Below are 14,249 nucleotides of genomic sequence, written 5' to 3' on the forward strand. Positions count from 1 at the left end.
GATAAGGTGTGTTGGGACCATAGCGGAATCGAACGAAGATTGTAAATAGTTTTAATTTCAATTAAGTTCGATTCTTCCAACACAAATTTTATCGGGACGATAATTTTATTGAGAAGGGGGTAGTGTAACGAATGTGAAACTGATCTTTTAAATATTTGAATAGCTAGAAAACAAATGCCTTCTTCTCTTGTTTTATAGATGCGCGATTAAAGTCAGTCAGTCTTATTTTGACAGTTTAACAGCAAACATTGTACCTCAATAAACTATATATTGCCCTTGCTTTCTTTTACTGCTGTTAATTGTGGTGTTATTATTTCTAATATAAGTGTGTTATCATTGTAGTGTATAAGTGATATTAATTTAAGATATCAACCACTACAATATATATATAAATATATATATATATATATATATATATATATATATTAGGGTGGTCCTTATTTTGGACATTTTCGAATTTTTATGCTCCCAGAAGCTTATGTTGTTCGAAATAAATAAAAGAAAATATCCTCAAAGTTTCAGGTCTCTATCTCAATTTTAACCCGTGCCGCACAATGATGTAAGTTTCCCATTTAAATAACACGGGGTTTTTGGCATTGGACGATTAAGTTTTTATTCCGGCTAAAGTAATTGTTCGAAAAATTTGAAACTTTGTAGACTTTATCCTCGTATTAGCAGCTAATCCTCAGAATTTTCACAGATTTTCAGCTACTATAATTTTGGGGGTACAGCATGATGAAAAAAAGAGAAAAAAAAATTTTTGTATTTTTATCTGAAATTTTTTTTTAAATAACATATCAAATCACTCTGCATCCTTTCCAGATGTTCTTCCTTTTTTTCATTCTCGCACCCAAGTGGGTGAACGGCATATCTTTGTTGCACTAATACAGTAATCAGGAGCATTTTTTTTCAATTACAACAGAAAAAATTCCCTTAAAGTTTAAGCTCTTAATTCTAACGAGAAGAGTTACCGCAAATTTCTTTTTGTGATTTTTTCAAGAAATATTTTTGTTTATGTTATTTGACAATGTGTCTTTTTCAAAAATACATAATTCATTTAATTGATATCTGAGATCGGTATATCAATGCCACTTATCATATTATGTCTCAGTTTAGCAGTTGATAAATATTATCGATAAATTAAATTTCTTTCAATATTTGCTTAAATAAGTTGGTCACCTTTAAGTTTATTATTTGTTTTAAGCAATAAATAATAAACAAAAGGTTGATAGTTTTGTGCATTATAATATCGAAATAATTATTTGTTTACAATTTTCTAACGATAATAAATTATTAATAAAATAGATCTCTTTTATAAATAAATATAATAAACTCAAAAAATCACAAAAACAAAATTTGCGACACGTGGTTCCGTTGGAATTAAGAGCTCAAACTTTAAGGGATTTTTTTTCTGCTGTAATTGAAATCGTTTGTGAGGTAATCGTAATAAATTTGAAAAATCCTTGTAAGGAACACTTTACTGCACACTAATGCAAAGTTCCTGATTACTGTATTAGTGCAACAAAGATATACCGTTCACCCACTTAGGTGCGAGAATGAAAAAAAGTAAGAACTTCTGATAAGGATGCAGACTGAATTGATATGTTATTTGAAAAAAATTTTAGCTAAAAATTTAAAAAATAATTTTTTCCTTTTTTTTCATCATGCTGTACCCCCAAAATTATAGTAAATGCAAATCTGTAAAAATTCTGAGGAGTAGCTGCAAATATGAGAATAAAGTCTACAGAGTTTCTAATTTTTCGAACAATTACTTTAGCCGGAATAAAAACTTAATCGTTCAATGCCAAAAACCCCGTGTTATTTAAATGGGAAACTTACATCACTGTGCGGCACAGGTTAAAATTGAGATAGAGACCTGAAACTTTGAGGATATTTTTTTTTTATTCATTTCGAACAACATAAGCTTCTGGGAGCATAAAAATTCGAAAATGTCCAAAATAGGGACCACCCTAATATATATATATATATAAATATACTATAGCTGTCTATATGGTATTTTGATATTATTTTTTTTTTGTTATTAAATTTTAGTTACCAACTAATGCAATTTTCAAAAAATATTTATGCCAATATTCAGACTAACATTATTAAAAAGAAAACAACTTCAGAACACTGATGCTTAGTGTTTTGAAAATTACAATTGTTGTGCATTACCTGACATTTTCATTTAATATTTACCTTTATTGGAATAGTAAATATCTGTTAATGAATTTTTAAACTATATTGTACATAAAAGCAAGGACATATATCAACAAAAATTATAGTGTTTGTGAGAGCTATTCATTTTATTGAACTTTCTTAAAATAAAATTAATTTTAATGATTTTAATATAATAGTCATATGTGCAGCAAAAGAAACTGAACGTGCAATAAAGTGAGTGCAAATAAAGATTAATAATTAAAAATTTTTTTTTCAGTGCTTCGCATTAATTATACGAATTTTTTTTTTTATTATAAATTAGTACTACGATTTATTATTTCTATATTTTTAGAGATTCTCATCTTCGTTCACAATATCATCTTGATCTTTATTGTCTTCTTTAGCAGACTCTGTATTTTTGTCATCATCAAAACTTTGATCGTCATCAATCTTTTCACTTATATCTTTAGAAGCATCGTCTGTAACATTTTCTAAATTTTCAGTTTCATGATTCTCTTCTTTGTCGGAATTTTCAGAGCTATCGTTGCTACTCTCCTCAGCACTTGATATCTCTGTATCGTCATTATGACCATTTATTACTGATGGTTTATAACTTGCTAATGTTCTTGTATTTTTGGGTGGTACTTTGGCCGCTTCCATACTTTTCTATAATTTAAAATGAAAAGATCTTATTCACGCATTTTTTTTTTTTAGCTTGATCAAAACTTTCCAGTGTTTTTACAAAAATAACAGTCTAATGATACGGTATCAATCCTGATCAAAAATATTAATTTTTATCTTTATTAATAATTGCACACCTCAAACGTGGAAGCGCTGAGGATGCTCTACTGTCGCTAAATTTTTAGTATATTTCTGTCATTCTGCATACATTCTAACATTTACGTACCTTTTCAGATTTTCGAGCTTCTCGGCGTAAGTCACCAATCTTACTTCTAATGTAACCATCAACCTTTTTTATTTCATTAGGTATACTTTCTTCTTTTACTCCTCCTTGTTTAAGATAGTATGAATAGATATCTGTAATAATGAAGAAATATTAATTGAAAAAATTTGGAAAAAATAAAAAGGAAACTTAAGTAAATGTGACTATATTCCCTGCTTAAAAAATCCCATCGATTCTTATAGCTGTGTGAATAAGGCTCAATACTTAACTATAGCACTAAGTCTCATAGAACTCATTCATTCTTATAAATTCTCTATGAGAATTAATGAGAATATATCGAATTCTATGAGATTTTTTAAACAGGGTTACGAATATGTGTGAGTTGAGAAAAAAAGTATATACATAGCAATAAATTAGCTCGTGATTTGCACAGAGGTTAATTATGCAATATTAGGAATGTTGTTAAAATCCCTTATTCATTTTATATTTTATCGTTTCAATAAATGTATGATATGCTAATATCAATGTAGCAACACTTGATTCATACACGTTAATACTTTAACCCTTCGTTGGTCGCGCTATGAGCGAATCGCCGCCTAACAATTATTCAACCTATAGAGACTCGCTAGAGTACGAGCGAGAAACTAAAAAAGACGCCACCAACGAAGGGTTAAGCAGGATCAAGTGTAATACACTTATCCAAAAAATTAAAGGAACAAGAAAATTTTATAAATTTTTTAGTGATTTTTGGAAGGCTGTATTTTCGTGAAAAATGATCGTATCGAAAAAATAAAAAAAGCAAATTAAAGCTTGAAATCTCTAGTTTGAAGATCTTTCAGCAAAATATTTTTTTGAGCCACGGTTTTTGCGGAATCAGAAGAAAAAGGTCGAGACAAAATTTTTCTAAATTTTTTGGTTTCGTTTTTTAGGTCTACGGGGCCGGGAAAAATTTTTTCAAAAAAACGAATCCATGGCTTGTTTAGAAAATTTATTCAACTACAATTTGCTTTTTTTTCGTTTCTCTGTACGACAATTTGCTGCTGAGATATCAGCCTTCAAATGAAAAAGGATCCTTTTGTTTTTGATTATTGATATCTCAGCAAGAAATGGCCACACATTAATTTAAAGGACAGTTTAATAAACTTGAATAAATCCCCTACAAGCTCCATTTTTGATTTAAAAAAAAAAAAATTTTTTTTCATCCTTGATATCCATTTGAAAAACCTTTAAAAAATGGCCATTTTCTGGTTTTTTAGTCGACTCATCACTACTCTGCAAATATTGATAAAAAAAATAATGTTGCCAGGTAATTTTACAGCTTAATGTACCCCCTAAAAACCCTGGAAATTTTCAGATTGATCCATTGAACCGTTTGCCCGGTCCGATTGCTCAAAGTTTTACAAAACAATTAAAGGAACAAGTTTTGTTTCTTGATCTGTGTAATCGTTATCAAAATGAAAAAATCAATTTTTTTTGGATTTTCTTTCATTTTTGCGTTAGTTATTCAGTAAATGTAAGGTAAAGAGGAAAAAAAAAAAATTTTCCAAAAAACGAGACCAAACAAGAATTTTTCCCATTTTTTTTTTTTGTTTTATTCGGGGGGTTATTTTTTTTTTCGTTTTTCGGAAAAAACATTTTTTTTTTTTTCTTTACCTTACATTTACTGAATAACTAACGCAAAAATGAAAGAAAATCCAAAAAAAATTGATTTTTTCATTTTGATAACGATTACACAGATCAAGAAACAAAACTTGTTCCTTTAATTGTTTTGTAAAACTTTGAGCAATCGGGCCGGGCAAACGGTTCAATGGATCAATCTGAAAATTTCCAGGGTTTTTAGGGGGTACATTAAGCTGTAAAATTACCTGGCAACATTATTTTTTTTATCAATATTTGCAGAGTAGTGATGAGTCGACTAAAAAACCAGAAAATGGCCATTTTTTAAAGGTTTTTCAAATGGATATCAAGGATGAAAAAAAATTTTTTTTTTTTTAAATCAAAAATGGAGCTTGTAGGGGATTTATTCAAGTTTATTAAACTGTCCTTTAAATTAATGTGTGGCCATTTCTTGCTGAGATATCAATAATCAAAAACAAAAGGATCCTTTTTCATTTGAAGGCTGATATCTCAGCAGCAAATTGTCGTACAGAGAAACGAAAAAAAAGCAAATTGTAGTTGAATAAATTTTCTAAACAAGCCATGGATTCGTTTTTTTGAAAAAATTTTTCCCGGCCCCGTAGACCTAAAAAACGAAACCAAAAAATTTAGAAAAATTTTGTCTCGACCTTTTTCTTCTGATTCCGCAAAAACCGTGGCTCAAAAAAATATTTTGCTGAAAGATCTTCAAACTAGAGATTTCAAGCTTTAATTTGCTTTTTTTATTTTTTCGATACGATCATTTTTCACGAAAATACAGCCTTCCAAAAATCACTAAAAAATTTATAAAATTTTCTTGTTCCTTTAATTTTTTGGATAAGTGTAGTTTATTAAGCAAAAGACGATTTTTTCAACAGAGTAATCTCATATCGTATTCATATTGTAAACCAAAAAAGACTTGTATAAAGACCAAGTGTTACTGTATGATACAAGGATTTGAGAAAATCATCAGTTAATCATCAAGTCGACTTGGTCATAAATACACAAGATCATATTTAAATATTTGATAAAAAAATTGAAAAAATTACCTTATTGATTGTTAGTAATTGACTATTTAAAATAGCTAAAGTATTATCGTCCTTGGGCTGTGGTAAACTCTTTTTATTCCTCGTTTGTTCGTCTTCGGACGGATCGGATAAAAGAGCTGCCGGTGGGAGTCGGACTCGTTGCTTTGAAATGATTTTTTGAAGATCTTCTTTCGAATCTAATTTCAAATTTGAATTATAATATAAATAATTAATTATTAATTATTTGAATAATTATATAAACGAAACAGATGTTGATTTATTATAACCTCGTATAAATTATAAGTTCCAGAAAATGAAATTTATAGTAAAATCTACTGGTGATCCCTATCCAAAACACCCCATAGAATCCATTAGAATGGGTCAAAAGCCGCATAGAATCCTATAGACTTGTATTGGTTTTTAAGCGGCTTTTGACCCATTCTAATGGATTCTATGGGATGTTTTGGATAGGGATAGTGGCTGAGGAATTGTGATTAATAAAACAAAAGAAAAATTTGAATGTTTCAATAGAGAACCACATTGTTGCGATAAATAGAAATATGTTTTGTTTATTTTTTGATCTTACCAATACTTATACATGGAGAAAAAATAAATTGATGCCTACTAAAGTGGTTAAAAATAAAAATTATTATTTAAAAATTACAACTTTATTATCTTCCATTAAAAAAAAATAATAGTTATAATAGAACTATTGACTATATAATGAATAAAATTAAAAAAATGTATTTACAGCTGTATCTAATTTAAATGTATACGAATTTCATTTTTAAATATAAAAAAAATTAACTTTTGTTGAAAAGATATTAATCATGATAAAAATATGAAATAATACTATTTTTATAGTTTAAATCTTCATAACTTTTTACCTGTTCGGAATTAAGAAATATCATTTGAAAGTTTTTTTAGATAATTAAATTTTTATACTATATACATATATATTCATCGAAGATTTCATCAAATTTCACAAGAATAAATGAGTTCTATAAAAAATGATATAGTTAAGTATAGGCTTTACACACATAGATACAAGAATCTATGGGATTTTATAGGCAGGGCTAATTGTCTTCCGAGGTAGACATTACATTTTCAATACAAGGAAAGCTTTCTACCAATAATATTTTTTGGCATTACCTAGATTAAGTTCTTAAATGAAAAATGACCTTTTAATGAAATTTTATCCGATGGTTTTATAATGATAGTAAATAAAAAAAAAAGAAAACAATTCATTAAATATTGATCATTGATTTTGTGTATAGCAACATTTATGATAATACAAATATTTTAAGAAGAAAACTTGAATGTTTAACATTTTTATGATTTTCAGAATTAATTAAAGTGAGAGTTAATTAAAGTGAGAGAGCGAAACAAAAAAATAAACATTTGTTTTAGGCTACCTTAGTTCTTATTTTAAATACTTCGAAGGCCCTTTAAGTATATGTTATAAAATATATTTAATTAATTTAAGCTTTGAAACCAAAATGAATTTCCGCAGCTTCCCTGCTTATAAAATCTGATAGATTCTTATAGTGTATGTAGAAAGCCTTATACTTAACTATTGCATTTCTCATAGAACTCATTCATTCCTATTAATTCTCTATAGGAATGTATGAGAGTCTAAAGGATTCTATGAGATTTTCTAAACAGTATTAGAACAGAAAGGCGAAATTAAGGAATATTTTTATAAATATAATAATCTTTCAGAATATTTAGATTAAACAGCATTGGCTTAAAAATACTTATAAAAATACGTCTTATTTCTTATGAGATTATTCAAGTTATTTATGAGATGATGTTAATGATGGTTTGTTAATATTTAAATATTATTATCTAAATAAATGAATGAATAAATATTGGAAATATTATGTGAAAGATATGGATTTCAATTTAAATATACTTACAATATCAATATGGAACTATCTTCCTTTTCAAACTTTAATAGATATAAGTAACTAATTGCATGATATGAGACCTTAATATTAATATTTAAAGGTGGCGATTCACGATTTTCTATTTTCCATTTAAATAACATGGGAAAAAAAAAATTTTAATTTTGGAATTTTATACCTCGGCGATGGGTTATTGAACAGATAAGTTCAGGATATGTTTTTGTAGGAAATTGAACGCTCTACAAAAAAAGCCTCTTATCATTTTTTGATAAATCCATCTGTTCAAAAGTTATTGGAGCTCGAAGTCAAGTTAGAGTAAATTTCGAGATCTTTTTACTTTTCTGGCGAAACTATCGGACTTATCATAAAATGTCATGAGATCTTTCTTGTAGACAATTTTATTTCCTACAAATTATCATTGATAAATTTTTTTCAAATTCTGCATTGCAAAATATAGGTATTTTATAGGAAATTTCGACTGAATAACAAAAAGAAATACTAGTCTCCAATTTCTCATTACATCTTATTAAGGAAAAACAATTTTATTCAAACAGAAAATAATTATAAGATATCGTAAGGACTGAATAATATCTTATAATAAATAAACTCTAAGATGAAACTTATTGAAGCGCATAATATTCAAATTCAAATTAATCTTGTCAGTTTTTAAGAGAAATTTCGATTAATATTACTTATTAAGTCTTCTAAAATTTTTATGAGAAACTGTTGTGCATTTGACCAGGAAATTCCCTATTCAGCCTCATAAAATCACAAATAAAATATTTTTTGAACGTTTCTCATAAAAACAATAATTATCTAATGATATTCTATGAGGTATTGCTTTATAGAATAATCTTATTAAATCTTATTATTTCTTCAATTTCTTAATGAAAAAAAAAAAAAAAATACATTAAGATTTTGTGAGAATTACACTACGAGATTTTACTGTATGAAAGCTCATTGATAACACCGGCACACAAAAAAAAATAAGTTCTCTGTACTTTTGACGGGACCGATTTGTTCCCATTTATTTTGACCCGCTGAATCCGAATCCGAGGTCCGTTTAACCCGTACACCCTCAGATTTTTAGAAAACTTTAAAAAACCTCAAAAATACACAAAAATCGACCGTTTTTTAAATTGATAAATTTTTTTAACCCTAACTAAGCATGATTTTTATGTATTTCGGTCCTCCACATACTAACCTGAAGTTTATTTAAAACATTAGCCATTTAAAGTCTGAGTAAATTCCAAAAAATTGCAAAAAAGCAAAAAAATTCTTAGTATTGTGATGAAAAAAATTTTATAGGGCTAAATAAATAATTATTTTCATGTATGTTTATCTGTCACATATAATTCTCGAACATCCATGGCTCAGACATATCTAAAATTTTAAATAAATGGCAAAAATTCCCAAAAAATCGAAAAAAATAAAATTTGGTATAACAATAATCAATTTTTAAATCGAAATAAATAAAAGAAATCATATTGTTCGATCTGTGATATATATATATAAAAAATATTTTGGCCTAAACCATAAAAAAATTTTAATATGCTTCAAAAAATTTTTTTCATCACAACACTAAGAATTTTTTTGCTTTTTTGCAATTTTATGGGGTTTTTTGGAATTTACTCAGACTTTAAATGGCTAATGTTTTAAATAAACTTCAGGTTAGTATGTGGAGGACCGAAATACATAAAAATCATGCTTAGTTAGGGTTAAAAAAATTTATCAGTTTAAAAAACGGTCGATTTTTGTGTATTTTTGAGGTTTTTTAAAGTTTTCTAAAAATCTGAGGGTGTACGGGTTAAACGGACCTCGGATTCGGATTCAGCGGGTCAAAATACATGGGAATAAATCGGTCCCGTCAAAAGTACAGAGAACTTATTTTTTTTGTGTGCCGGTGTAATGTATTAGTATAAACTTATATGATCTTATTAAAATAGGTGTGCTCATTTAAGGGGTTAGGGGTACTCAGAGGCCTGAAAAAATGATGATTTTCAATAATTTTTTTTTTGTAGTTAATTACTTTATTTGACAAAAATAAAAACATAGCTTTATTAGAACACGTTTCGATTTGACTTCACGAAAATTTCAAAAAAAAAAATTAATAATTCAAAAAGTTATCGCTGTTTTTGTAGAGCCCGTTCCTCCCGAAGTCCTTTGCGGTGATCATCATAAGTCCTTGGAGATTCATCTAAAATCAATCGGACAAGAAAAATTAGTTTTATTAATAGATAATCTTGTGCCTGATCGAAGCTTTTTTTTTTTTTTTCGAAATTAACAAAATGGAGGCCTCAGGAAATTTTTTTCAAATTTTCGAGAAAAAAACCGACAGTTTATTGTTAAAAAAAAATCGAAATTTTTGAAAAAAAAAAAAATCCTTCGATCAGGCACGAGTTTTTAATGTATTTCAAAAGTACAATAAATTTTATTGAAATCTACCGAGCAGTTTTTAAGTTACAGTGATCACCAGTTCAGAAAACATAGTTTTGAGAAAAACGCATTTAAAGTTTTGCTATGGATTTATGTCGAATTATAAGAATTATTTAATAACTTACACTGAGTCATCTATTCCTGGACCATATAATAGCTCTTCAGCCGTCATAGCAGCTTCCAAAATATTGATTTGCTGGTGCCTACGTTGCAATCGACCTTCTCGGGTGTTATCATTAGCGCGCTTATCTGCTACTTTGATACGTGCAGCATCCATTCTTTCTGCATACCGATGAGAATTAGGCCCACAATTAAGTCCTAGTGTATTCATCAAGACTAATAATGAATTTATACCCTCATTAAATATACACATAGCAACGTATGCAGCTATTTGTACGACAGTAAAACTAGTATTTACCGTTTTTGGGCATATTTTCCATACTAGTTGGTTAAAGCTTTCATTATTATTCTGATTGAATCCACCTACACATCTTGAAAGTAAATTTTCATTACTAAGACCTTCGTATATAGGCTTGATAGCTTTTAAAACATCAGAAGGTAAGGGAGAATAATCGTGAGAATAGGTATCAAGCTCTCCTCTTGCTTCAGCGCGCTGGTAAGAGCACCAAGATTCTTCGCCTTTTGGACACATATCATGATTCGGTTTTTCATCACTCGAATTTCATCAAATTTATTATTCGAAATTCAGTACTGCTGTCTTCAGGTACATCATCTTCAGTGTTTTGTTTTAATTTTTTAGAAGATGTACTCTGAATACTTTCATCACTTTCGGCTGTTTTCGGATTAAAAACATTCTTTCTTTTGACTGAACGCGACTTATTAATTTTTTCAGAACTCCGAAGTTCTCTTGAAACCTTTCTAGAATCACGTCCCATGGTTAATAATTTAATTCACTTGAGAAATAATTTATCACAAAACTATCGACTGATCAGTGCAACGACTACAGGTATACTGGCAACCAAAAATTATTTTTCAGTTCTTGTACTACCTACAAATTGTGAATATATGTAGAAGGATTTATATATATATATATATATATATATATAATTATACATACATTAAAATGGGGAGATATTCATGGCAATGAAACCCGAAAGGTCGGTTGCTTGCAGCTGTTTCTAGCTACCTGCTCTCGAATGCCACGTAGCACCCGAGCGTCCTTTGGTCATTGTTAAATAACTCGAAAAGAATTTGTCGGATTCACTTCAAATTTTCACACAATATTTTAAAAATATTATACTTTAAGAAAATGCAAAAAAAAAAAAATCGATTTTTTGAAAATTCTGACTACCCCTAACCCCTTAACCTCATGAATATTAGGCAAATTTTAAATTATGAAATCTCATAACTTAAATTTACCTATTTATTCTTATAAAAATATAGTGAGAAATTTCTCATAGAAAAGAAAATAAAGTTCAAACTCATAAATGCTTAGAAAAATTTATATGAGAAATTTTTTAGGTCTTATAGAAATTTTTGTATCTTATTGAATCTTATAAAATTTTTCATAAATTATATGAGATTTTATGAGACTTTTTCCACAGGGTAGTAAAAAGTTAAATAATAATAGGATTTTTTAACACTAACCGTTGAATTGTCTCCAATGTTCCCTCGATTTCTTTAGGGTAAACAATACCAAATACGTAGAAACTTAAAAAAGTAGTCAACAATCCATCGTTGAATGACTCAGCGTGCAAAATTATTTTCTTTTCAATTGCGACATTGTACCAATTCTGGCTATGATGTAAATCTTGTCCTAAAACAAAACAAAATTTTTTATAAATGTGTTTCGATTAAAGATTAAAAAAAATAAGAATTTCCTTGGAAAACAAAAACAAATCAATCAAACTATATTTTAGTCGAATATTCTTCACATACCTCGAATTATTAACACAGGGTTTGTAACAGGTACGTGTTGAATTAACTCCTCATCAGTCACTTCTTCCTGTTGACAAAATTAGCAAATTTAATTTCATTCAATTAATTTCATAATATTTTGCAATCAACAATTGTAAAACCATAACTTATATCAATTAAGACATAGAAAGTTAACGTCTTCCTTCATAAATTTGGAAATAAATCCAAAGATGACCGTCTGGTATGGCTCATTATTTTTCAAAGTGTCACTATATTTCTTCGCTGTTTTCAAAGTCTCTCGTATGTATCTTTTGTCATCATCGCCCTGGTTTTTTTTATTTTTGGCTTTGACTTCTCGAGCTATTTCTTCATGTTTGAACCAGCAGTTAACTGGTTTGGCCAAATTATTCAATGATTCTTTCCATATTGAATCTGTATTTTTTCCTAACAGCTGATTTGCATGTTGTATAATTATTTTATAATTATAGAAATAGGGCTACTGTTCGAAAATTATTGATAAATCTTTTTCTTTGTGAATTATTTTGCGTTGCAAATAATAACACTCTTTCATGAAAGTTAATATCTCATCACTAATTGTCAAGTCCGAAGAATCGTAGTAATCACATAATTTCAATCGTTTCTCTTCCAATGATTTCAATACATCTGATGGCGGTGGAACTGGTAAGTAAGCAACGCACCCATATTCATCCTGGGCCTTTGGTTTCGCAATAGATTCGTCATCAGATTCATCTAAATTAGAAATCTCTTTAGGATCTTTTCCCGATTGTCCCCTCTGATAAGTCGTAGCATTATAAATTGATTGCCTGAGAGCTTTTACTGCACCAGTAACAGACTTATTACCAATTTTTGAAATAAAGGTTTCCTTATACGTTGTTACAATTATTTTACTGATGATTTCTGCTCTTCCTCGAGAATTGTCTTTTATATCGTTAATGAGATAATCACTAAGAACGTGAACCATTGATCTGTAGTCTTTAGGATCTAGAGATGTACCATTGCGTAAAGTTGTTTGTACTTTCCCGGGAAAAAATGTTTTTATAAAATTTTGTACAATTTTATAAAATTTTACAAAATTTTAGTACTAACATTTTATAAAATTTTATAAAATTTTATACTGAAAATGGCCTGGTAAAATTTTATCAAATTTTATAAAGTTTTATAAAATTTTATGAAGTCTTATAAAAATTTATAAAATTTTATAAAACTTTGTAAAATTTCATAAAATTTTACCAGGCCATTTTCAGTATAAAGTTTTATAAAATTTTGTAAAATTTTATAAAATTTTATAAAGTTTTATAAAATGATTTTTTTTTTTCGGGACGGGTCACCCATCCAATTAATGGCCAACCTCGATGCTGCTTAACTTTGGTTATTGAAGAATCGTAGTCTGCTCCGCTCGTCTATTGGTCACTTGTAGCTTAGAAACATTCGTGGCTGTATTTATGATTACTCATGAATTCTTATCAGCTATATTTCATAGTATTAATTTATAATTATATATAAAAAAAAGATTTGAATAATTCAACTATCGACTGTTTAATGGACATAAAATTTTAAAATTAATTAAATTTATTGATTTTTCATGATTTTTATTTGTGAATTAATGACGAAACCTTTGAACTTTTTCTTGAGTAACGACGATTTAATTTGAATTGCTAGTTGACAAAATAAAAGTTTAAAAACATTAAATTCAAAATTATCACATTATGTAATATATATATAAATATGTAAGAGAAAGGGGTGGCGGGGGTAGGCAAAACGAGGTACTTCTAAAATATTATAAAAAAAATTTTTTTTTTTAAATCTATTATAACCATCCCAAAATTACTTTTGTAAATATAATTGAGCATTATTTTGAATTTTTTTCGTTAAACTTTTTCAAGAATCGAGTGCCGGTCGAAAAATGTTAAAGACTTTTGTATTATGATAAAAACTATTAAAAACTTTTTTATCTTCCTTTGCATCCAATAATTGTGTGAAATATAATTTTTCTTAATGGAAATAACTTACAAAAAATTTTAATAAAATCAAACTTATTCAATATTCGGAATTTTTTTTTTCTACATTTTTCTGGGGGTACCCTGCATATATTTAGGTAGTCAATTATATTTTTTATAATATAATTTTCATATTTGTTTATCACCATATTTTGCCCACAAAAATGAAATTTTTTTTTATGGCCATTGAAAATTTTATCTATTTACGTCGAATTTCTAACAATTTTTATAATAATTTGTAATAAACTTTATAAAGTTGTGTGAAATTTTATCAAATTTTACA

The 14,249-nt window shown here is 27.9% G+C and overlaps 2 protein-coding genes and 1 long non-coding RNA gene across 6 annotated transcripts; all 3 read right to left on the reverse strand.

Moving 5' to 3' along the window:
* Positions 1 to 2,508: 2,508 nt before the first annotated feature.
* On the reverse strand, positions 2,509 to 3,199 carry LOC130677772 (nardilysin-like). The gene is made up of 2 exons (XM_057484627.1): positions 3,068 to 3,199; positions 2,509 to 2,826 (listed from the first exon to the last, which is right to left on the reverse strand). The coding sequence occupies exon 2, from the start codon at positions 2,818 to 2,820 to the stop codon at positions 2,509 to 2,511; it is 312 nt and encodes a 103-aa protein (XP_057340610.1). The 5' UTR covers positions 2,821 to 2,826; positions 3,068 to 3,199.
* Positions 3,200 to 9,600: 6,401 nt separating this feature from the next.
* Positions 9,601 to 11,361, reverse strand: LOC130677305 (uncharacterized). Of its 4 annotated transcripts, none has more exons than XR_008991573.1 (4): positions 11,149 to 11,361; positions 10,489 to 11,079; positions 10,196 to 10,388; positions 9,601 to 9,831 (listed from the first exon to the last, which is right to left on the reverse strand). XR_008991573.1 is itself a non-coding variant. In XM_057484009.1 (4 exons), exons 2-4 carry the CDS (start codon positions 10,508 to 10,510, stop codon positions 9,828 to 9,830), a joined length of 237 nt encoding a protein of 78 aa, XP_057339992.1. In that variant the 5' UTR covers positions 10,511 to 11,079; positions 11,149 to 11,332; the 3' UTR covers positions 9,601 to 9,827. The 4 variants fall into 4 exon arrangements, 3 of the variants coding, with proteins under 3 accessions (XP_057339992.1, XP_057339990.1, XP_057339991.1); XM_057484009.1 differs by having other exon boundaries at positions 10,196 to 10,406; positions 11,149 to 11,332; XM_057484007.1 differs by having other exon boundaries at positions 10,196 to 11,079; positions 11,149 to 11,338.
* Positions 11,362 to 11,645: 284 nt separating this feature from the next.
* Positions 11,646 to 12,730, reverse strand: LOC130677546 (uncharacterized). The gene is made up of 3 exons (XR_008991630.1): positions 12,116 to 12,730; positions 11,970 to 12,036; positions 11,646 to 11,847 (listed from the first exon to the last, which is right to left on the reverse strand). It is a non-coding gene; the product is annotated as an uncharacterized LOC130677546 (long non-coding RNA).
* Positions 12,731 to 14,249: the final 1,519 nt, after the last annotated feature.

The sequence above is a fragment of the Microplitis mediator genome, chromosome 11, assembly GCF_029852145.1.
Source record: "Microplitis mediator isolate UGA2020A chromosome 11, iyMicMedi2.1, whole genome shotgun sequence".
In the NCBI taxonomy this organism is placed as follows: domain Eukaryota; kingdom Metazoa; phylum Arthropoda; class Insecta; order Hymenoptera; family Braconidae; genus Microplitis; species Microplitis mediator.

Bases quoted from the DNA above. Each gene is read 5' to 3' on its own strand.
- LOC130677772 (XM_057484627.1), bottom strand. From the start codon at position 2,820: ATGGAAGCGGCCAAAGTACCACCCAAAAATACAAGAACATTAGCAAGT.
- LOC130677305 (XM_057484007.1), bottom strand. From the start codon at position 10,722: ATGTGTCCAAAAGGCGAAGAATCTTGGTGCTCTTACCAGCGCGCTGAA.